This window comes from Salminus brasiliensis, chromosome 9 (genome assembly GCF_030463535.1).
Source record: "Salminus brasiliensis chromosome 9, fSalBra1.hap2, whole genome shotgun sequence".
Lineage (NCBI taxonomy): Eukaryota > Metazoa > Chordata > Actinopteri > Characiformes > Bryconidae > Salminus > Salminus brasiliensis.
The window spans coordinates 33,704,875-33,730,557 of record NC_132886.1 but is presented as its reverse complement, the minus strand read 5'-3'; the positions used below and the strand labels follow the sequence as shown (position 1 = coordinate 33,730,557).

Below are 25,683 nucleotides of genomic sequence, written 5' to 3'. Positions count from 1 at the left end.
TCACTGGGCTATATCTCTGAGAGCACAGAAGTTGAGGGCTGTATCTACCAGTCTTGCTTCAACAGTGAGTTCAGTGGATGAGCTGGATGTAGTAGGTTTAAATCTATGGTCTGCAATGTCAACATAACTACTCCGTGATTGAGCACCTTTATACAGTAAATATTGTAGAGCTCTGTTAGGATACTGTCTGTATCAGTATAGTAGAACATTTTGACTGAGTCATAAGAGCATTTCAGTGTAACAGATTCTCCCTCTGTACTTAAAACATCAGTCTCATCTGGTTTAATATGATCAGCAGCAAATACACCTGAAAGAAAAGCAGATTTAATTTAAAGTAATGAAAATGTAATTGTAAAATGTAATGCCACTGTTGGGCCCTTGGGCAAAGCCCTTAACTTGCCACAGTGATGGCTGTCCACTGCTCTGGGCATGTGTGCTCTAATTGACCTCCACAATTTTAACATGCTGACATGCTGTCCCATTATAGGGAGCATTAGCATTAGAGCATTAAAAGCGCTGTGTAGCATTCTGAAAAACAACTTGATGTTTAAACTGTTTTTCCACCATGTCTTTTGACAATGTATGTAGTTCAACACCTAGCATGTGCCAGATACACAGTCCCCCACACTCCCCCATTCAGTGCATTCTGAGCATGAATGCCCACCTTTGCTGATTAGCTGGAATAGTGTTGTGTGGTTTTTATTTACACCAGACTTATTCAAGCATGCAAACAGACCAGAGAGCAAGCGAAGCATAAGGAAACATTTGCTGAATTTTACAAAAAGTGTATTGGATTGAAATTATATACAGCAACTTTATCTGTTATCCGAACAGAGTTCCAGGGATTTTTTTATTTTTTATTTTGATTAGACCTATGAAAAATAGATGTTGATATAATTAGGTTATGATTTAGGTTATGAATTAGGTTTGATTAGACCTATGAAAAATAGATGTTGATATAATTAGGTTATTATTGATTGTCCCCATCCAATGAGTGTTCCAGTTTACTGTAGGTTACAAAATAATGTTTAATGTCCCAAAGCAGGCTGACATTTTAATTTGAAAGTTAAGAAAGTTGAAGGTAAACATGCAAAAGTGAAACAGCTCCCTGTGTTGAAAAAACTGTTTCTACACATTTTTTACATTTCTTAGTCACAAGACACGTTTTTGCACAGTGTAGTTGGGCTTCCTGTCACTGTGGGTGCAGGACACAGTAGTAGAGTGCAGAGTCTGATACTTTAGCAGAGATCTCCAGACTCACTTTTTGTTCAGTCACACTCACTTTGAGTCATGGAAATGAAGTGTCTGTTGAGGGCCTTCCCCTGAAAATATCCTAAGAAAAAAATCTGGTCTGGATCATATTACCCCCATACTTGCAGGAGAGAGTAACTGTCTCATCTTTAGAAGCATGTGTTTGATTCTCCAGTGATGTTATTGACTGTGCAAAACCATTCTCTGCAACAACATAAACAATGACAAAAGATAAGAACTTTGCATCACTGTTGTATAATGAACTGCCACTCAATTTAACTTTTCAATGCCACACCCCAACACATCAAGCCAAAAGCAAAACAAAATACAAAATAGTATAATCACCTAGTTAATTACACTTACCAAGTATTATCATAAACGCAGCCAAGGGGCACAGACAAATCATGGTGACTCCAGTTCAGAGAATGAGGAGAGATTTGGCTGCTAAGTTTTGAAACATGTAAAGACTCCTCCTACATTTGTCAGAGCATCTGTTATAAGGACAGAGGAGTGTGTAATGGAAGTTACTGATGATTCATAATCAATACCTAAATGGTTGATGTATATTCTGTGATACGTAAGGTGACCTCGGTCATTCTTGCTTTGTGTTCTTTATCTATGTTGTACCGGGGTCTGTCCACACTGTTGTTGTCTGTCTCTGCTTATCTTTATCAGGGTGCAATTGCGCTCTGACATAGATGATAAGCAGAAGTGGGCGAGAGACGAAGTACCGACGGGAGGGCAGAACAATCTCCGGTCAATACTTACCTTAGAATGACCCCCCATAAACAGGGACGGGGTCAGTGGGGTCAAATTCCTGGGACAGTTCTCATGCAAGTAACAAATAAATGTATAGCCTGTTTATACCATTTAAGGCTATCTGGTCAAACATTGCTGAGCGGGTGAGGGTAAAGCCCAGCGATGATAAAGGCTCCTGCAGATCATGCAGAGCTCAGAGCAGACAGGCAGAAACTAAGGTTTCGCTTTGTACTTCTCTCAATAAATTTGTTACTCACTTCGATACTGACTCAGAGACTCAGTGCTTCTTCTGTCACAAGTTTTCCACCACAAGTGCAGCTCAGGAGAGAAGTGGAGTTCTGCAAACACTGTTGCCTTGATCTCTCTAGAGGTTGTAACAAAATGAGTCAAGTCAAGTCAAGTCAAATTTATTTGTATAGCGCTTTTTACAACTGTTGTCGTCACAAAGCAGCTTTACATAATTAGTACTTAATAAAGGACAGAGACAGAGAAGAAAGAAGAAATAACATGAAGGGCCGAGAGACGACAGCTCCAGCTTCTCAGTGTACTACAATTCCCTGGGTCCGCGAACCCCTGGACCTGCAGCCCTTATCTAAGAAACATTAATTACCAAAAGCTAAACTAAACATATAAGTTTTCAGCTTAGATTTAAAGATTGAGACTGTGTCTGAGTCCCGAACATTATCTGGAAGGTTATTCCAGAGTTGGGGGGCTTTATAAGAAAAGGCTCTTCCCCCTGCTGAGGTTTTCTGAATTTTGGGAACGAGTAAGAGGCCAGCACCCTGAGATCTAAGTAGTCTTGATGGTTCGTAATATACAATAAGATCCTGCAGGTACTCAGGAGCGAGGCCATGTAGGGCCTTATATGTTAATAGAAGAATTTTGTATTCGATACGGAATTTAACTGGGAGCCAATGAAGTGCTGATAGAACTGGACTGATATGGTAAAATTTTTTTAGTTTTAGTAAGGACCCTGGCTGCAGCATTTTGCACCAGCTGAAGTTTATTGAGGTTCCTGCTGGAACAATGATGGACTCCTAATAAGCTGCTAGCCATTTTGGACAATGCATCTAATTACCTGCACACATTCCCAAAAGTGATCTATCTTACTGAATAACGTACCAACTGACAAAGGTTGGAAGATATTCTCAAACCCCACCAGTACTCTGTCCTTTACAGTCCTCCTGCATTCAGAATGGTCAAGAGGAAGCAGACAACTCACACTTACATGATAGGGGTAATACCATGATCACAAGGGTGGTTTGCCCATGGTAAGGCTCAGCCATTGCACTTGGGTTGTGCTGACCCTTGAAAATGAGGGAATTTTGACTGCACAATTGGTCTTGTGTGGGGATCATTTTCTGACCGAAAGAAGAGGATGTTTTTCAGTAGACTTTTAACAGGTCTTTTTCTTGAGATAAACAAGAAAAAACCCTAACCCTTGAAATTTGAATGACATTTAAAATGCTTTATTTACATTTTATCTAACCCAAGTATGTTCTGGCAAACACAGGTCTGCTTGTGATGTGACTTGTTCTTTTTTTTTTCTTTTTAATGTATTTTTTCATTGATTTGATGAATCTAAAATTATATTGTGACATTCATTTATGTCATTCAATTATATCTGACACTAATTCTATTTAAAATATTGACAGATTTCCAACACAAGTTATATGTTGTTTTTTTTGGAACTAGTACATAGGTTAATCGAATACATGTGATTACTTTTTTGAAACACAGGAATTAAGGAAGAATATTTAGCCCATGTTCCTGTCATAACTGGCTAGATCAGCCAATGATGGGTGAACACTCGCAGGGACGGTGCGATGCAAGAATGCCATATCCCAGAGGCGACTCAGAACAAACCAGAGCAGTAGTACTCTCATGAACAATGATAGCCCAGCAGGACCCTTGGAAACGTGACGGACTCTCACAGACGTCCTTGTGATGAACTAACTAGACACTTGACTACGTGGACCTGATACAGACGCCAACTCTCCAGGTTGGCTCAGAACGGCAACAGCCGAGATGAACACAGAAAACGTGAAGGACTCCTACGAACGTCCTCGTGAATCTCTAACGAGACGCTTGACTATGCTAAGACGCCAACCTGGCTCAGAACAGTGAATTCTCAGCAATGAGAATGTCTCCCTAAATACCCCAGCCTCAGGTGAACCAAATCAATGAAACAAATACACAGGTGAATCCAACTAAACAGAAACATGACACAAGATGTGAACGTAAACTGAAAGTCTGTTAACCTTGACATGAACTGAATTTCAACTTAAAAGTCCTTGAAGCCTATGGACCACGCCTCGGGACCGCCACCGATGTAAATACAATATTGATTACTGAGCTCTGCTATAAAGTAAGAGTAGACTGATAAATTACTGTTGTAATCAGTTATTTATTGCAGGGGTAGCAGTGAACTGAAGGATGTGAGCAAACTTCTTCATGAAGCATAAGCATTGTGAGGAACAGCGGGAGTGAAGTGAACAGTACAACAGAAGAGTTTTTTAAATTTTGTATATTCAGTATTCAACTATCTCTGGTGGTTAAAGTATTCCTCAACCCTGCTTAAAAGTCATGGCACACTGTGTCAGCAACAGTTTAAATATTCTAACACTGCAGTCTAACAGCGTAGCAGAGGAGACCCACTTTCTTGTGCTGTTTATGAAGAAAAAACATAGTTTGTGAGTTAATACAGTGACTTTGCATCACTGGGCTCCAAGAGCACAGTAGTAGAGAGCTCTGCCAGTCTTACTTCTCCAACAGTTAGCTCAGTGGATGAACTGGTTGTAGTAGACTGAAATCTATGGTCTGCAGTGTGACTAGAACTCGCCGAGTCGCCGAGCGCCTCTATACAGTAAATACTGTAGAGCTCTGTTAGGATACTGTTTGTACCAGTAGAGCCAAACATCTTGACTGCTTGAATCATAGGAGCATTTCAGTGTAACAGATTCTCCCTCTTGTCTAACATAAGTCTCCTGACCTGGTTTAATTTGATCAGCAGCGAACACATGTGAAAGAAAAGTAGAATTTAAATATTTGAAAAGTATGAGAATTAACATTTTTTTCCAGAATATTTAAGCACACCTTCATAGTGAGTACCTGATGCCATAATAAGAATGATGAGGAGACTTCTCTTCATTGTGAATATAGTAGTGTGTTTAGGCTCTCTAAGTTTAGTGCTCTAATGCTGATCTGTGTGTCAGTAGAAGTGAAGTGAGAGCAGTTATGAAACTACTACAGGAAACTCCTGCTTTGGGAGCTGCTTCACAGTGCTTTGTTTAAGGAAGTGTAATTTAACACATGAATAAATAATCCACAAGCAAAGTCAAAAGCACATTATGATCATCAGTATTTAGAAACAATATCTAAAAAAATCAAAGAAGCAAACAAGCAGAGCTTTAAATTTTGTTGATATCAATATTTTGTAAAAGGTGTGACAACACAGCAATATCTCCAGTGTTTAAACTCTTACAGTGGTCATTTAGTGGATTTAGCTGGAAATACTGTATAAAAACACTCATATGCAAATGTTTGGGCACCCCTGTTTTTAAAGAATATATATTAACAAAACATCTGCAGCTAATTATCTCAATAAATACAATTTATTTCTTTAAATATTCATGCACAGTTACTTAAATGAACTATAATTTTTTGGCATGTAGAAATGTTTGGACATCCTTCTCGCTTGAAGTTTCTAATTTCAGTTTGTCTCACCTTCGGCCGCAAGTAATCCGAAGATATTCGAAACTCTGACTGAGGCCCTCTGTTAGTTTATGCTCACTGTATAAAAGCTGCCTTTATTCTCCACCTTCTTGGTGGTTTTCTAGCCATTCTGGCCATCGCTCTCAGAGCTTTCCATCACCTTTTGTCGCCTTGGGATTCCCCTCTCCAGTGAAAAGACCATGGGGCCTTTAACCTTCCTATCTCCCAGGCCCCCTTAACAATGCTATCCCGAATCATTGCGCAGGGTCCCTCTATCTCCTACCTCCTTTAATTCACTTCTCTGTCCAAATCCTTGCAACACTTGTTACATTGGACAACTCCTGCTTTTTAACGCTCAATTTGGCTTGCCTTACTTCGCCACCAGACTAGCATAGCTTTTTCTTATGACTGTCATCCATAACCCCCGCATATCCAGCTCTTGACCCACGTTGCCCCTTCTACCAGCTTTGACAGTTGCTACAGTGGCTGCTGATTCGCTTCTCCCGGCCTGCACATTTTCCAACACCATACTCTACCTAATCCACAGCTATCCACAGCCACACCTCTCAGGATACCATCCTCTCCGCTATTTCCATGCAATTTTCCCCAATTTTTCTTTAAATTAAAATCTCATCCCAGTCCGTATAAACCCCTCGTACAGCTTATTAATCAAGGCTTCCCAGAACACCCAACCAAAAGACCCACTTTTGTCACAGAAGCAGGATCCGCCATATACCGTCAGTCGTTCCACACTCACCTCACATCCTCTCTCTTAATCTCTCAGATTAAGATTAATCAGGATTAATCAGGATTAATCTCTCTTAATCCTGCAAATCATTTCTCAGGTCATTTTTTACAAATCAGTGGTTCTCAACGACTACAGGCTAGAGCAACTGTAAGCTGGAACTTTTGGGGTCTGGCTTTTGGTCCCTTCTGCTCCAAGTCCCCCAGAACTCCAGCCCAAATTTCTTGAGTCCTTGCCTCAGCTAATATGGTTCGCACTTCGCAAAGGTTTGATAGAGTTTTGCCTGCGCACTTGCCATGTGAAGAAAACAAAAGTGTAACCAGACTTTGAGTGCTCAAAGCCCTGGTCGCTGCAGAATAGTGCATCAAAGATGCCAGTGTGCTCAGCTAGCAAAAATGACGCACTCCTTCGGTGCCAACCCTTTCACTCCCACAATGTAATGTAATGCTGAAAGTACACACATGGAGTACCTTGATGTGTCTGGCTAAAATTCTCTAATTCTGCCGTGTGCATGTGAGTTACAGTGGGAAAAAAGTATTTAGTCAGTCACCAATTTTGCAAGTTCTCCCACTTGAAAAATTGAGAGAGGCCTGTAATTGACATCATAGGTAGACCTCAACTATGAGAGACAAAATGAGAAAAAAAATTCTGAATAAGTATTTGGTAACCTACAAACAAGCAAGATTTCTGGCTGTCACAGACCTGTAACTTTTCTTTAAGAGGCTTCTTTGTCCTCCACTCATTACCTGTATTAATGGCACCTGTTTGAACTCGTTAACAGTATAAAAGACACCTGCCCACAACCTCAAACAGTCACACTCCAAACTCCACTATGGTGAAGATCAAGGAGCTGTCGAAGGACACCAGAAACAAAATTGTAGACCTGCACCAGGCTGGGAAGACTGAATCTGCAATAGGCAAGCAGCTTGGTGTGAAAAAATCTACTGTGGGAGCAATAATCAGAAAATGAGATACCACTGCTAATCTCCCTCAATCAGGGGCTCCACGCAAGATCTCAGCCCGTGGGGTAAAAATGATCACAAGAATGGTGAGCAAAAATCCCAGAACCACACAGGGGGACCTAGTGAATTACCTGCAGAAAGCTGGGACCAACGTTACAAAGACTACCGTCAGTAACACACTACGCCGCCAGGGACTCAGATCTTGCAATGCCAGACGTGTTCCCCTGCTTAAGCCAGTACATATCCGGGCGCGTCTGAAGTTTGCTAGAGAGCATTTGGATGTTCCGGAGTATTGGGAGAATGTCTTATGGTCAGATGAAACCAAAGTAGAACTGAGGAGAGTGAATGCTGAGTTGCATCCAAAGAACACCATACCAACTGTGAAGCATGGGGGTGGCAACATCATGCTTTGGGGCTGTTTCTCTGCAAAGGGACTAGGACGACTGGTCCGTGTACATGAAAGAATGAATGGGGCCATGTATTGTGAGATACATGCAAACCTCCTTCCATCAGCAAGAGGCATTGAAGATGAAACGTGGCTGGGTCTTTCAGCATGACAATGATCCCAAGCACACTGCCAGGGCAACAAAGGAGTGGCTTCGTAAGAAGCATTTCAAGGTCCTGGAGTGGCCTAGCCAGTCTCCAGATCTCAACCCCATAGAAAACATCACTGCTCTAGAGGAGATCTGCATGGAGGAATGGGCCAACATACCAGCAACGATGTGTGCCAACCTTGTGAAAATGTTTGCCAACAAAGTGTGAAAACGTTTGCCAACAAAGGATATATAACAAAGTATTGAGATGAAGTTTTGTTATTGACCAAATACTTATTTTCCACCATTATTTGCAAATAAATTCTTTAAAAATCAGACCTAGTTCAGTACAAGGTGACAGTTCCCCTGACTGTAGTGGTGATGATTATGGCAGTTAAAAAGAAAGTTTTCCTGTTTACGCCCAGGGCAGTTTGATGGCTCTTCCTCAAGGAAAGAATTCCTGTATCGTTTTGAGAGTTGTGCAAGAGCTAACAACTGGGCAGAGTATAGTATGACTGTTCAGTTCAAGTTCTGTCTAATTCATACAGACTGATAATTCAGGAGGTGAAGGCTGCATATGAGCCAGCATTAGAGCATGCAGCTGCGGTAGCCATTGAACTGAGACGGCGTATTCACAAGTCAGGTGAGACTTTACATGCTCTCAGAAATGACATAAGAAAATGTTGTATATGCAGAAACAGAACAAGATAGTATTGCTGAGGAGGTGAATGCGCTTGGGGATGCTGACATCATACAAAAGTGTTAGTACATTACAGAGAGGTCTGTGCCCTGCTAGATAGTGGTGCTCTGAGAAATATTCTACCTCTGAGCTATTTTAGCAATATCCACCAAGATGTTAAGCCCTCACTGCAGCTTCAGCTGTTAAAGGACACATATGCTGAAGGTGCATCAGTGTTAAGCCCAGAGGAAAGAACAAGGTTAGCCCAACTCCTTCAGACATATGGAGACGTCTTTCTACCGGACCTGAAGACCTAGCACCAAGCTGGTACAGCTGGTACAGCATGATATCCAGACCCTGCCGGGTCCTCCAATAAAACAACGTCCCCGTCGCATGGCCTGGGAAACAACTTAATGCTAATCAGCAGATAAAGCAAAGCTTTTAAATGAACTCTGAATGAACTTGCATGTTAGAGTCATAGCAGCTGGGCATCACCGATTGTCATGGTCTGTAAGAAAGACCAAACCTATAGACTTTGCGTAGACTACAGATCTTTGAATGAATGCACTGTCAAAGACGTCCACCCCCTACCCTGCATTTAAGACATGCTAGACACATTATCCACTGCCCGATGGTTTAGTATTGGCAGGTAGAACTCACCCCTAGGGCCTGTCAAGCTACAGCTTTTTGCATTAGAAAAGAATTCTTCAACTGGAATGTCATGCCTTTTGGATTATGCAATGCGCTGCCAACAATCCCGCATTTAATGGACCATGTTCTGATGGGAGACCTGTTTCGTGTACTTGGACAATATAATAATTCTAGGTAAAGATGCTTCAGAGATGCTGGAACACTGGTAATAGTCTTCCTTTGTGAAAGACTTTGCTGCGGTGGGAAGTATGCACGTTTTTACCAGGAAGTACGTACGTTTTCACCAGGAAGTATGCATGTTTTCAATGGACAAATGAGCGCCAAGAAGCATTTGAAGAGTTAAAACTATTAAAACTCCCAAACTGTGCAAAACTATTACACTACCAGAACTCTTGGCTGTTGCAGAATTCACCTCTTACTTCCGCCAGTATTTCCTGGGCAGAACCTTTACTGTACTAACTGACCACACTAGTTTGCGCTGACTCATGTGTATAAAGGAACTGGAGGACCAGATGGCTGGAAAAACTTGGGGAGTATGACTTCCAAGTCATCCATCTTCCAGGCACCCAGCCAGTGCCATGTCAGAAATCCTGTCCCTGTATGGTTCCAGATTCATCCTTGAGCAGAGAGCGTTTCCATGACAAGGCTTAAGCAACAGTGTAAGTGTAAAGATTATCAAGCCTCTTCAGCAGAATTCCTGCCAGTGGGGTAGGTGAAACATTATTCACATGTTGTGCTCTGATGCCACACTTGCACTAATTGTGCTGCCAAAGCCAGACCCCCGAAAAGACCCCAAGCACCCATGGGTACTCTTTGTGTTGAAGCACCCATGGAGAGAATTGCCATCAATCTGATGGGCCCAGTGAATAAGACTGAGAGGTATAATCACTACATCCTGGTCTTGCAAGATTATTTCACAAAATTTGTAGAGACCTACGCTCTGCGTAGGGCTGTGACGGTGGTTATGTACTTAGAATGGGTATGTAGCTCCAAATTAGGCTCAAATTCCGAGTCTGACGTTTTTCAGATCTGCTGGGAATTGAGAATTGGGAATTGAAAAGACTCGCACTACACCCTTCTGACCATAGTCCGACGGCAAGTTCAACGTTTCAACTCCACCCTACAAAAGATTCTCGCCACTACAGCTGAGCGTTGCCATTGGGACTGAGACATTATGATTCTGTTTGCTATGATGGCGTACAGAGAAGCAAAACACAGTTCTGTGGGTTTCACACTCAATATGATGCTTTTCTGGCGGTCAGAGCCCATTGATCTTGCAGTAGGTCTACCCATTACCAAGTAGGTGATGCTGTGTGGCATCTCATCAAAGGTACTAAGCGAGTCAGAAACAAAGTGAGGAAGTTCCTAACTTTCTATACTTCTGTCTTGGCCAACTTGATGACTTAGTGTACCAAATTCAAAAGAGCCCTAAAACAATAAAGTGTAAAGTAAAAGTAGTGCATCATGATAAATTGAAATCTTTTTCACCCCCATGAGCCGCTGGACAACAGCTGCGTTTTCAAACAAATTGAAACATGAAAACCAACAGAAATTTAACCACCAGCCCCTGACTCAGAACCTGACCTTGACCTTTCCCACTTATGCATAGATAAGTAAACCAAGCAAGAACAACCCAACCTCACTCAGAACATTGAACAAGTCTCCGCAGACATCTTGGACAACTTTTTGAACAGCCCCCGATCTACAGGCAGTGATGCAGTTCACGATAGTAGGGGTAGCGCAGTGTCACCAAAAATGAAACTGACTGTCATTAACCATCCAACAACCAAAGGTCATCCAAGAAGGAGTAAACAAGCTCCAAACAGATATGGTGAATGGACTGTTTAGCAAACTGGACTGTGAGTTAACTGAGTTTTCACGCACACACAAACAAAACAAAAAAAAGAAAAAAAAATCTGGAAAAAAAAAAAAATCACACTTGTTAAAGCTCATCTTTTATGTACTGTAGCCAGAGATGTTCTTTGCTAAATGCATTTGGTTAGAATAAGTTAGTTTGGGAGAGCCACTATAAAATAGGGGACATTGCTTAATGTTGGAAATTCTCTCTGCATGGTAGGTTTGCTTGTCTTTTTCAGGGTTGGACCTATGGAATGCTTCAAGTAACTGGAACGCCATGCCAAACAGACTTGCTACATTGTGGACACCAACTTAAGGACAGTGCTTTGCCCTCAAAAAAAGAGTTATTTTCTCTTTCGTGAAGTGGTACTCTCGTGAAAATGCAAAGGGACATCTGCTTTATAACAAAAGGAAAAGTAACTGTGGGTATTTGGTGCATGTGCTGGATTGGTGATATGTTATACACTATCCAGAGTAGGGGTAGTGTTATAAAATTGAGGTTCATGTCCTTTTGTGAATGCACATTATTTTTTGTTTAGGTTAGTTCTGGGTGGATGGAGCAGGTGTAAGCAGGGGCTGCAGTGTTCCCTCGCTCTGCCTTGTGTTAATGCTACTGATGATCTATGGCTCTCCCCTCTGTTGGCCAATGTTACGTTCGAGTTATTGAAGCTAAATAAATTAAAGACATGCTGGGGAACTCGGACTCCCGGACTCACTCTGGAAAAAAAAACAAGGTTAATTATAAGTGGGTATTACCCTAGAGCTCTAGCCCTAAGAACTCCAAGCTAGAAAGTTCCACTGGTTCCCGTCTACGGCCGGGAAAGTAACCAGCAAAGAAACACTGTGTATGTTGTATTTATCATAGAGAACAACGGCTGATTGTTTGAATTTAGCTGCAAACATCAACAGTTCAAAACATGAATTCAAAACCCCTTCTTTCATTTCTCATTCAGAAATTCTGGCTTCCAGATCTAAATTGCTACAAACCCTTTTACAAACACGGTACAATCAAATACCATGATATAACATTTGTGAGAACATTGTGGCAAATAAGTAGCTTTAGCTAGGTTGTAGGTTAGCAAACTGTTGCTACAATTACTGGTATGGAGCAAACCAGTTGTGATTATCACAAACACTGATAAAAGGGACAAAACGTACTGACCAATTTCTGTAATTGTTAAAATGTTAAAATCATATCCAATGTCAATGTTACCACCATATCAAGCAGGAATAGATAAATATCCACATCCCTTTTTAGTCTTTCAACATTTAGAGGTCCCTCCACTATCCAAATGCCCAAAGGTCTGATCTAAGAACTTTGTTTAGCTTTTGTTTGACAGATTTTCATTTTTGGCTGTTTGTCAGCCATGTCTTTTTGACAGTGCATGTAGTTCAACATCTAGCATGTGCCAGACACACTGTCTGTTCTGATCATAATCATAATATAATAATCATGGTGTAGTATAACTTAATGTAGTCATGGCAGTAATGGTCAGTATAATGAGAGTAATGATAGTTAATAGTGATAATATTAATAGTGGCAGATAGTTAAGAGTCCATTTAGGTTTAAACATGGTCATTAGACAGGTAGCGGTGGTAGGAGGGTGTGCCGCTGGTCTGGTATGGGTGGTGGTAGGGGCGGGGCCTGCTGGTCAAACAGGTAGGTGGCAGCTGGTCTGACGCAGGTAGAGGGGACCTCAGCGGGCAATCTTCCACCAGGTCAGGGGGAGACATTAGTTACCAAAAGCTAAACTAAACAGATGATTTTCAGCATAGATTTAAAGATTGAGACTGTGTCTGAGTCCCGAATATTATCTGGAAGGTAATTCCAGAGTTGGGGGTGCTTTATAAGAAAAGGCTCCTCCACCTGCTGAGGTTTTCAGAATTTTGTGAACTACTAAGAAGCTAAGAAGTATTCTTGATGGTTCATAATATGTAATAAGATCTTGCAGGTACTCAGGAGCGAGGCCATGTAGGGCTTTGTATGTTAATAGAAGAATTTTGTAGTATATGGAATTTGACTGGGAGCCAATAAAGTGTTGATTGAACTGGACTGAAATGGTCCATTTTTCTAGTTTTAGTAAGGACCCTGGCAGCAGCATTTTGAACTAATTGAGGTTTATTGAGGTTCCTGCTGGAACAACCTGACAAAAGTGCATTAATGCGTGTACTAGTTTTTCTGCAACCTGTAGAGAAGGAGTTTTATTAGTTTGGCAATGATCCTAAGCTGCATAAAGGCTGCCCTACTAATATTAACTATATGTTGCTCAAATGATCTGAATCTAATATGAAGCCAAGATTTTTAGCTGCTAGACCAGGAATAATGGAAGCACCAGCCAAGTCTAACATTAAGTCTGATATTTTATTTCTAGTGTCTTTTGGACCTAAAAGGAGAACCTTGGTTTTGTCACTGTTAAGAAGAAGGAAGTTATGTGACATCCAGAGTTTTATAACCTTTACACAGTCCTCCATTTTCTTTAATTTAAATTTATCATCAGGTTTGGCTGATATATAGAGCTGTGTGTCATCTGCATAACAGTGGAAATTCACATCATGTTTGCTTATATGTCTTACTTTTGTGTAATTTGAAGATAAATCTTAGATATGATTTGAACCCTGAGAGGGTTCCTGTGATTCCAACCATTTTCTCTAATCTTTGTAGTAGAATCTTGGAATTGAATGTTAAGTGTAAAGATGGGTCTGTAATTAGACAATACACTAGGATCAAGATTTGGTTTCTTGATTAAAGATATTATGACTGCTAATTTAAGAGTTTTAGGTACATACCCTAAGCTAAGGGATATGTTTACTATTGTTTAAAGAGGTCTGATTATAATTGGGAGTATTTCTTTTAGTATTTTAGAGGGAATTGGGTCAAGTGTACAGGTTGTACAATTTACTGAGGAAATGTTTTTTTCTAGATCTGGCTGAGGAAGTGGGTAGAAGGCTTCCAGCCTTTGTTCTACAACCAAGTTATGTTCTAAAGCAGCTACACCAGGTGACAGCCATGTTTAATTTAATAAGGAGGGTTGGATTTGTTTTCTATTTTATTATTAAAATAGTCCTAAATAGTCCAAATAGTTACTGGTTAAAGAAATTGGAATCTGGGGATTAGTATCTCACTAAAAACTACTCTAGAATTGTTTTTGTTTTTCTTGATCAGCAAGGCAAAATGCACTGAGCAAGCTTTAATGAGTGTCTTTCTATATTTACTAAGGCTGTCCTTCCAAGCAGAGTGGAACACCTCTAGTTTGGCCGTCTGCCATTTACGCTCTAGTTTATGTATTGTTTGTTTTAAGGTACGAGTATGATCACTGTACCATGGTGTGAGCATTTTTTGCCTTGTTTTACTTTTAAACGGTGCTACTTTGTCTAAGGTTAATTGAAGGGTATTTTGTAGATTGTTTGTTAATTTAACTAGCTCCGTTTGGTCTGATGGAGTGTAAGCTAAGGTCGATAGGTCGATACTGGAAAGTTTTCAGTAAACGGTACAGCAGTCATTGGGGTTATTGCACGCTTTAGACAGTGGCGGGGGGACAAATTAACATTTTACCTAAGATGTAGCTCAAAGGAGATTAAATAATGGTCTGATATTACTTACTTTTTATGTAGAAAATAACCTGTTTTTCAGGGGGTGTTACTGTGCTTTAGCCATTTCTGTCCATAGTCTGTTTCTTCATTTGTAAAGCATTCAAATGTAATGATTATAGATAAAGTGTGTTTATCACATCTATAGGCCATGTGTAACCTCTTGTTCTACATGGGTTTTTGTACAGTGTATCTGGGTTTCCTGTCACTGTGGGCTGCAGGGCACAGTAGTAGAGTGCAGAGTCTGATACTTCAGCAAAGGAGATCTCTAGATCCACACGCTTTAGATTCTTATCAACTGTAGCAAATAAACGAGGATGAGGAGGATTTGCTGTCTGGTTCTGGCCTGATTCCATGAGTAAAACCAGAAACTCGGGCACAGCACTGGTACTTTGGCGATACCACTGTAGATTGTTTAAACTCACTGTGTATTTATATTCACAGGAGACTTTAATCGTTTGCTTCTCTTTACCACTGACAGCCGGTGATGTAGGGGAAATACTGTCCTGAATGCTGACACCTGAAACAGTTTTTCAGTTAGTTGTATTGATTCAACAAGTAATAAATACTGAACATTTAGGCACACAGAGTAAATGAAAGTAAAAGCCTACCTGTCAGTGCTGCAAAAAACAGAAATGAACAGAGAAACATTGTGCTCTACGTTCCTTTTCTGAAGTCACTCTGTAGCATTTTTCTGAATGCTACTCCAGCCTTTCATTTTCTAACCAATCAGAATCCAGTATGATCTACAATGTGTGTAGGGACAGCCTAATATACAGGTCATGAACAAATTATAAATATAAACTAAATTATTTAATAAAAATGTATACTAAAATTATTATATTTAATAACTACTTAACAATATCATAAAAATAATAATAATAATAATAAGAAGAAGAAGAAGTTGATGAAGAAGAAGAAGACATTTTAGTTAAATAGTAAAAAGTATCCAAATATCTGGAGGGAATTTAAATAATTCAGTTAAATGAAGCATATATTCTACCTATTATTACTTGTGTAACAAGACATACTTTGATAAGCAAAACATGCATAAATACTGTTTAGGAATGAGTTATTTTTATATTATTTTCTATTCTCAAAAGCCCAAAAGTAATTGATAAGCAGTTTCATGGACAGTTGTGGCTTGTTTCCTCATTTCATGACAAGTTGCATCCAAGTGTTGAAAAACTGAAAGGCAAAAAGACCCACAAGCAAGCAACAACTGAAGATGGCTGCAATAAAGGTCTGGCAAAGCATCTTAAGAGTGGAAATTCTTGTATATGTATATGGGTTTCAAAATTGACTACAAAGAATTTGCATCCAAGTGTTAAATATGTAAAAAATAAAAAATAAAAAAATCACTATAATTCGTAAACAGTTGATGCAATATTTTTGGTAACCCCTTAACCTGAAGCTGTAACTGAAGCTGTAATTTTACTCAAAAGTAATGTTTCAAACATCAGTGTATCATTTGTTGCATTGTTGCATTTTCAAATGAGAATCCAATTTTGTTTAATTAGATGAAACTACAATAGAACCGTCTTGGTGATATGGTGACTTTTGGTGAAAAGATTAGTCATGTAATTCTTATGCAAGTATGTTGGGCCACAGCTCTTTCTAAGATCTTGGATGTAAGTGTTAGAGTACAAATAGGTCTGTAATTAGACAGAACTAGGATCAAGATTTGGTTTCACTCCCTAAGCTAAGGGATAAATATACTGTGAGGAGGTCTAATTATAATTAGGAGTACTTATTTTAGTAGTTTTGAAAGATTTTCTAAAATATATTACATTCTTTGAACAGCAGTGACTGTTTATAAATGTTCAGAAAGACTAATTTGTGTGTGTACACAACATTTGAATACATTTCATGGCTGTATAAGGGCTACAGTATCTCAGAAAATGTAGTACACCCTTCACATTTCTGCAAATATTTAATTATATCTTTCATGGGACAACACTGCTTGCTGCATTTGCATTGCTGCAGAGGTTGATGGAGTGAAAGGTCAGTCTTTCAGTGCTCAGACCATATGTAACACACTGCATTAACTTGGTCTGAATAGCACAAGAAAGCCCGCAAACAGTTTGCTGAACACAAGCATGCCAAGAGCATAGATTATTGGAACCATGTCCTGTGGTCTGACGAGATAAACTAGTTTGGCTCAGATGGTGTCCAACATGTGTTGGCGCCCCGAAAGGAGTACCAAGATAACTGCCAACTTGTCTACTGTCAAGCATAGTGGTGGTAGCATCATGCTTTTGGCTGGATGAGTGTTGCTAGCACTGGAGCAAAGCATGATCCACTCCCTTTGGAACTCCCTTTGGAACCAAACACACCTCCAGGACAACTACCATGCTGAGGAAGCTAAAGGTAAAGGTGATGGACAGGCCAAGTATGTCTCCAGACCTAAACCCAATTGAGCACCTCTGCAGCATCCTAAAGTAAAAGGTGGAGGAGTGCTAACATCTACCAGCTCCCTGATGTCAGAGAAGTGGACATAAAAGAGGATTCCAACCTATGCAGAGGTGCACTCACCTGTGCACTCACCTGTGTTGCCAGGTATGTGGATATTGATGGCGATGTGTTGAATTATTTTCAGAACACAGTAAATCTAAACTGCTACAAAAGCTGTACACTACTCAAAGTTAAATCCAAGTTTCTTGTCTATAGTGTTGTCCCATAAAATATGTGATACAATATTTGCAGAAATGTGATGTGGACTCTCTTTTGTGAAATACTGTATATGTATATTTAAAGCTTTTGTGTTAAAAGTCTGTGTCTTATTAAAAAAGAAAAATGCAGCAATGCTGTATCTAAGCTAATGTATTATCTGGCTCAAAAACAACCTTATGCATGTTTGAAACAGTTGTTCTGGTTGCATCAAATTTCCCTTAAAACTGTACAAAACATCTTCTAATTTCCTATCTTGGAGTTAAGATCATATTAACAGGTAGAGAGGCTGTGATGCTTGCTCAACCATTTAAGAACCTTCTTTGTGTTTAGATGCTTCAGTTAAATCTAGAGAAAGACTGCCCTCCTCTGGATGTGTTCCCTCATTGCACCTCTGCATGTCATTACTACGTTATTTCAGTTGGAGAATACGCACAAAGTTACAGCATGCAGTCTGTATTGTATTAGACATGAATATGATCTCTTCCTTTTGCTATGGACTTAGATTAGATAAGTCCATAAGTCATTGTTAGATATTGTCCTTTGTACATTATTTCATGTTTAAAATTTTGTAAAAACATTTTTTAAGATATTCATAATATAATTACATATTACTATTCCAGATCTTCATAGTTTGGCTCCTAAAGCTTATGACACTAAACATTTGTACAGTGTAGCTGGGTTTCCTGTTGCTGTGGGCTGTAGAGCACAGTAGTAGAGTGCAGATATTGATACTGAAGCAGAGGTGATCTCCAGATCCACTTTCTTCATTTCTTTATTTTGTCTGATTGAAATTCCAGGAACTTAAGGTTGAGCTTCAGTAATGATCCCTGCATAGTCCAGTATGAGAAACTGTGGAGGTGAACCTGAATACAGTCTATACCAGTAAAGACTGTAACCAGTTCTACTTACAGTGTAGCTACAAGAGAGGGTAACATTCAGACCTTCAACAGTGAAAATAGAGTCTCTGGTAGGAGTGATGTCTAAAGCTTTGTTACCTACAAATTAAGTTACAGAATTACTGATAAACTGATCATTCATGGATATGTTAATATGTATGTAATTAATAGCATTAGGAAACTTGCACTTTTATATTTTTAGTGATCTTCATCCATTTTACAATCTCTGAAATGTTTACCTTTAAGAGCTAAAAAGAGCAGTGCAGTGAAAACGATCATGGTGGTAAAGCACACACTGGGAGAAGAACACATGCTGAGTTTAAGCTCTTTAGAGTGCCTCTCTAGTTATCTCTACTCTCTACACACACTCAGCACCTCCCACTGACTAAACAACTAATCTCATAGTGTAATTCTGTTTTCCATGTGCGACACATGATCCTGTTCTTTATGTCATATGTCTGTCTAAAATAACTTTTATGTCTTAAAATAACGTTAGGAGCAGTTTCCCAACACTTGTCCTGGAGGCACTCTCAACATTTTTGTGGATTCCTTGCTTTAACATAGCCTGTCGCTACCTGATTTTTGCAACCTGGCTGATATGGATGGCACATGCGCACATGTTACATTACAATCATTTTAAAATGTGATATAATTACACTAACCCATAGAAATGCATAGACTGTCACCATGCAACTCAGTGTCAAATATATGAAATATTCACCTTCATTTTGCAGTAATAGGACATTTTAAAAGAAGCAGTTTATGGACCACATGAATTAGACAAAAACAATACTCACACATAGTTAATAAAATAGTAATATACATATACATATACATAGTAATAAAAGAGGCAGCAGCCCTGTCAGATAGTACTTAAGATGGTTTTGTCATGACAGGTTAGGCCAGACACAGAGGGATGAACACTCGCAGAGATGGACTCAATGCAAATAATTTATTAACCAAAACAAGACAAACAAAAGGGGACAAGTGAGAAAAGATGCAGCAGCTAAAGGGCATAAACGTGAACAGTGATCAACATAACCTGAAAATGGCAAACAAGAGGTTGAAAACAAACAGACCTGAGACTGGGGGTTTTAGCTGGGGAATCAGCTACCTGGCAAGAGCTGGAGCGAGAGTCGTGGGTATCTTTCCGCAGAACGCGATCGAACCTCGCTAAATAGAACCTCCGGGCTGCCTGCTCGTGAGCAACGGAGTCGAGCCGAAGCTGGCCTAATCACTATGTGGTCACAGACGGGAACCTTTCGGGCTACCTCAAGGTTACTTAACACTAGATCCATATACCATATAATTCTATAAGTATCCCCAGCCTCAGCTGAAACGCATCAACGAAACAAGACATGATAAACCTGAATCAAAACACGTGAACATGAACAAAATACTGAACCGAACATACAAGAACACAAATAAACAAGAACCAAGTCTGTGAATCAAAACCAGAACGGAAACACAAAACAAAAGTCCTCGTGTGAGCCCGTGGGTGGCGGCTCGGAATTGCCCCGGGGGAGGGCGTGATACAGAGGGGCTGACAGGTTTCTATGCAATGTCATCACAGAGATGCATGCGCAGCCAAGGGGCAGAAAGCAGCACTCTTCACTCTAGAGAGCAAAAATGATGAGAAGTTGTGCAGTAAACAGCACCGACCGCAGAGAAAATGGATAGAAAATGTTTAAATCTGAAGGGGATTTCATTTTGTTGCCAGAAATTGTGGAAGATAAAAACAGAAAGAAACAGAAATAACTAAAAAACAATCAGATACAACTCAGGAACTGTATTTAATTATTGAACAAATATATGTTGATTTTTGTCAAAAAACAAAACAAACAGCGGAGTAGCAGTTTACCTCTGCAACTAAGTTTATTTCAGTTCCCTAATCAACTGCAAGCGGCAAGTCCCTGCTTTATTATGACTGTTGCTGCTGGGCTTTTTGAGTGTATGAAGAGTGGCATGTTTAGTCTAGACCGTTTTTTCCAAAGCCCCCTTTGAGGAGCCTGTTCAAAATACTCTGGTCATAGGAGACTCTATTGTTCGACATGTGAAAATAGCTAGTCCTTTAGGGGATCCAGCAGTAACCTTATGCGGCTAGCAAACAGGAGATTATTATGTAGTTATTCATGTAGGGGCCAACTGTATTCGTCTGCGGCAGTCAAAAGTAACTAAGGATAACAATAAGGAGGTGGTTAAACTGGCCCAGACAATGTCCAATGCTGTAATTTGCTCTGGCTCCATCCCAGTGAGGCATGGTGTTGAACCTTACAATCATCTTACAGCACTAAATCGCTGGATGTCCAAGTGGTATTTGGAAAATCATGTGGGCTTCATAGATAATTGGTTAAAGTTCAAGGGCTACTCTGGCTTTTTTAAAGGATTTAGTGATTTTGCTGCAGTGTTATAAAGACAGTTATAATAGTAGGAGATTTTAATATTCATTTTGGGCTTTTCACTGGGCTCAGTTATAAGTAGACATGACGTTAATTTCCATTTTTGTCTGATGCTTCTATTATTCCTGGTCTAGCAGCTAAAAATCTTGCCGTCATATTCAATTCAGATCACTTGAGCAACATATAGCTAATATTAGTAGGACAGCCTTTATGCATCTTAGGAACATTGCTAAACTAAGAAGGTCCTTATCTCTACAGGTTGCAAAAGGTAGTACACACTTTTATTACATCAAGACTAGAATACTGTAATGCACTTTTGTCAGGTTGTTCCAGCAGGAACCTCAATAAACGTTAACTAGTTCAAAATGCTGCAGCTAGAAATTTTGACCATATCAGTCCAGTTCTATTCCATATTTACTACAAAATTCTTCTATTAACATACAAAGCCCTACATGGCCCGGCTCCTGAGTATCTGTGAGATCTTATTTCATATTATGAACCATCAAGAATATTCAGGGTGCTGGCCTCTTAGTAGTTCCCAAAATTCTGAAATCCTCAGCAGGTGGAAGAGCCTTTTCTTATAACACCCCCCAACTCTGGAATAACCTTCTAGATAATGTTCAGGACTCAGACACAGTCAATCTATGAAAAAATAGGCTTATCTGTTCAGTTTAGCTCTTGGTAATTAATGTTTCCTCTTAGATAAAGGTTTTAGGTCCAGAGGTTTATGGACACAGGGTAGTATACTGAGATTCTGTAATAAACTGACAGAGTATACTGAGAGGGTAGTATACTGAAATGCTGGAGCTGTCGTCTTGCTGCTTGTATGTGATCACTCAGGTTTGTGGGCGGTGGAGTGCAGGTGGATGCTAGCGTTTCAGGGTTCTCCTGTGTCTTTGTTACCTTCTTGGCTCTCTGCTTTTAATTAGGCTGTTATAGTCAGGCCTGCTGGAGTCATCAGACACACTCTGACACTGCTTAACATTTTCTGCTCTCTATAAACTGATACTGCTCAACATTCTCTGACCTCCATAAATCCATTCAGAACTAACTCTGTCTCTTTACCTTCTCCAAGTAAATGGTCACCAAGCCCAACCTGCTGGAAGACCAGTTGCCACCTACCAGTCCAACCAGCAAGATCTTTACAGCTGATTCCCTGGAGACAACGTCATTGATGTAGAGGCGGAAGAGAAGATGTGAGAGAACACAACCTTTGCGGTACTCCAGTACTGAGTGTCCGGAGGTCTGAAGTGTGTTTTTCCAGCGGCACCTGCTGTCTCCTGTTTGTCAGGAAATCCCCAATCCACTGACACATGGAGTCCGGCACTGACAGCTGGGACAGTTTGGCTTGAAAAAGACGTAGCACAAGTTAAAGTCCACAAACAGAACCCTAGCATAGGTTCCAGGACTTTTGAGATGCTGTAGAATGAATTGAAGGGTTAAGTTGACCACGTCGTCTACAGACCTGTTTGCGCTGTATTTGTGAGCAGGCAGCATGTACCACCAGCCGCCAGCAGGGGGCCCGGCCAGCAAAGTAGGAAAGCTGGTGGGGTTGGAGCAAAGAACTCCAAGCCCCAGAATTCCCAGCGGTAATCAACGCTGACCAGGCCCACCTGTGTGGCACGGTATAAATACATCCAGCCAAACACACTTCCCTGTCGCACCTTTGTAGAGGGGTGAACGGTAACAGTGGGTTTATGGTGTGAAGAGAAAAGAGAACAGTTGTGAACAGAAAAGAAAAAAGTTTAAGTTGGTAACAGTGAAAAGAAAAAAGCAAAAAGAGAAAAGCATTTGAGTGGTTGTCTTTAGTTTGAGTTAACATCACTCCTCCTGGTTTTCCTTCGTTTGTTTTCCCGCCGTTTTCTGTGTGGCTTATGATCAGTGTTTATATTTCCACCCCTCACAGCCGTGGTGGCACAGTAGAAATACACTGGGCTCCCATTACCAGGGTTGGGAGTTCAAGCACACACCACAAGAGAATTTCCATTTCCTCATAATAAAACAAACTTAAACTGCACTTGAGTCCAAACCCCACACCGTAACAGTATTCAAAGACTTTTATGACTACAGAGGTCAGGACGACAGGCCTGTAGTCATTAAATCCAGTGATGGTTGGTTTCTTGGGAACTGGAATGATGGTGGAGGTCTTGAAGCAGGCTGAAACACATCAGAGTTCCAGTGATCTGATTCCAGTTAAAACTGGTGCTAGTTGGTAACAGCAGTGTTTTAGAGTAGATGGAGAGCTTTTCTTACCTTCTGTCTGGTGAAGAACCTGCAAACATCCTCCAAGCTGATGGAAAGACGAGCAGGGGACAGAGGTAAAAGAGCCAGCGTGGGGTAGACAGGCTGCAGATTGTCTGTTGTGTGTTCAAATCTGCAGTAGAATTCATTTAGGTCATTGGTGAGCTATTGGTCATTCAGGAGAAGGGGGGTCTTTCTTACTTTGTGACCAGTGAGAAGCTGAAGATCTTTCCATGCTGAAGATGAATCGTTAGCAGTTATGTGGCTGTTCAGCTGTTCTGAGTATTTTCTCTGAACTGCTTTAAACCTTTTCTCCCGTCTGCATTTGGCCTCTTTATAGACAGTTCTGTCTCCACTCCTAAACGCTGCCTCCTTTTTCCTCCAAAGCTGTTTGAGTTCTGCTGAAAAAACAGGGTTTGTTATTGCTGTATTGCACATGTGATTTGGCTGAAATACAGCTGTCTACACAGAAACTTATCTATGACATCTCAGTGTCTGTGTGTTCGCGCTGTCCGAGGTCAGTTTAGACAGCCTGGTCTCAGAGAAACAGAGGGCAGATGGAGTTGAAAAGTCCTTGTTGGTTTGGTTGAGCAGAAGTAGTTCCTCAGTTTTGTTGCTGAGAGAGGTTAGAAAGGGTTAATGATGGTAACCGTGCTTGTCACCGTGGCTCCCATCCTCTGCGCCATCATAGATCCATCCCGTCATCTTGGATCCATGTTGCTGGGAAGTGAGAGCAGAATCCAAGCTCAGTGGGATTAGTATAGCTTTCTGCTGATATTTTCACAGCTTCACCCACAATGCAGCTGTGAAAATATACTATACTATATAGGTCTCATTTTCTTTATCTTGTGATCACTTGTGTTAAATGTTTACTTGAAACTAAATGTAAAGGTTTGTGTATACATTTCTGACATTATGTTCTTGTCCCATTTTCTTCCATTTGAATTAGAGAAACATGGCTAGATTTTGGTTTGAGCCCTCTGTCGCTAAGCTATGATAAAAATCCAATCCATCATAATGGACCTTAATTTTTCAAATGTACCTGGACAGCTTCAGGTTACACCAGATCAGTTAGTAAACATGACCAACACAGGCCAATGCATACAGTTCATCAGGAAGTTTGTCTTTTCATATCTTCGCTAGCTCATTATAATACAGTTGGCTGTTTCTAATCAAGTAATAGAACATGTACATCGGTATATGTCATTTAGGTGGTGACCTCTTATTAGTACCCAAAATTTTCATACAAAGCCCTCCACTTTTGGAATCCTGGCGTGCTGGCGTCTGTTTATGGATCCTAAGTCAGGTTTCTAGCTATAGATTTCACGAGGACGCCCGTGGGAGTCCCTCATGTTTCCAGTTCTACTTGGCTATTACCGTTCATGAGCGTGCCAAGGTTCAGGTTTATCCATGGGTCACCGACTGGGTTCAGCGACTGATCTCACAGCACCTTAGTCACGTCAAGTAAGTTCTGTTGCGCCTGACGAGCGCAGTTTATGTTTTGCCCCGTTTATCCTCTGGCACGGCCAATAGTTTGTTTTGGTTCTAGCTCCCCGTTTTCTGTTGTCACGTTCAAGCTTAGCTCCCTAGGTTTCACCAGCCTCAGGTGTGCGTTTAGTGTTGCCTACGTTCTGTTGTCACGTTTTTTGTTTTTTAGTTATTTATTAGTCCCTGTGTTATTGCTGTGTTTACTTGTGTTTACCCCTGTTTTAGTTTGCTTAATAAAGCACTCTCGCATCGAGCCATCCCCTGCGAGTGTTCATCCCAACTAGTCGCAACCTAGCCAGCCATGACACTATTCATATTATTTCCACAATTAACCATAATTAATTTTATTTTTTACCATTTCTACCACAATTATATTAATTATATTACATTATAATTATATCACCACACTTAAGCAGTAGAACAGTCTTGATGGTACAGTGTGTCATGCTGGCTAAGCTAGACATGGACAGGTGAACACTCGCAGGGACGGTGCGATGCATGATAACGTTTTATTAAATACACAGGGGAAAACACAAGAGTGCAGCAATAACGGAGAGGGATAAACAAGACAAACGTGACAAACCAATGCGGGCAAAACCTGAAGGCCACCTGAGGCTGGTAGGCAGCCAGGGAGCAAAGCGAGGCAAGGCCAACCTAACAGAGGGAGGAAACCTAGGACACCAAGATACAGGAACCCAAACCGCGCTCGTCAGGCGTTGATAAACTTATGTGACTAAAGTATGAGGGAACGGGACGCCAAATCCCACCAGCGACCAACCGGTGAACCAGACAGCGAACTCCTTCTGAATGTGAAACAGCTCCGATAGGGCATAAACTACTAAAACCCGTAGACTCTCCTAGAAGTCTCATGAACGTGAGGCCAACATAACGCTTGGCGTCGCAAGAGTAATTCTTGGCCCAGACCTTAGCGTTTGCTTCCCTTTTGTACCCCAGCTCTCAGATGACCCAAATCAGAACATAACAGGAATGAACACATGAACAAACATGGCGCAGTCAGTAACCGGGTGTCAACAAAAGTCCTTGAACATGAAGCCTGTGGTCCGCGGCTCGGGACCGCCCTCGGGGACACCCCGGTCGCCGGCCAGTAACCTGCGGAGCATGAATCACCATGAAAGTACCACGCCAGCCAGGCGTGCCGGGAGTGACAGCCAAAGACGCGAGGGCACAGCACCAGTGGAGAGGCGGCCATCCCGGGGGCGACCACGGAGCGCATAGTGGGCTACCGA

General features: G+C 40.8%; 1 pseudogene and 1 gene segment (V, D, J or C); one reads left to right on the top strand and one right to left on the bottom strand.

The window, feature by feature from the left end:
• On the bottom strand, nucleotides 1–23,653 carry LOC140562779 (T cell receptor alpha variable 38-2/delta variable 8-like). The segment is given in 3 exon segments: nucleotides 1–82; nucleotides 4,732–5,002; nucleotides 23,599–23,653. Coding segments are annotated over 3 exon segments (408 nt in total).
• On the top strand, nucleotides 3,231–3,376 carry LOC140563164 (U1 spliceosomal RNA; annotated as a pseudogene).
• Nucleotides 23,654–25,683: the final 2,030 nt, after the last annotated feature.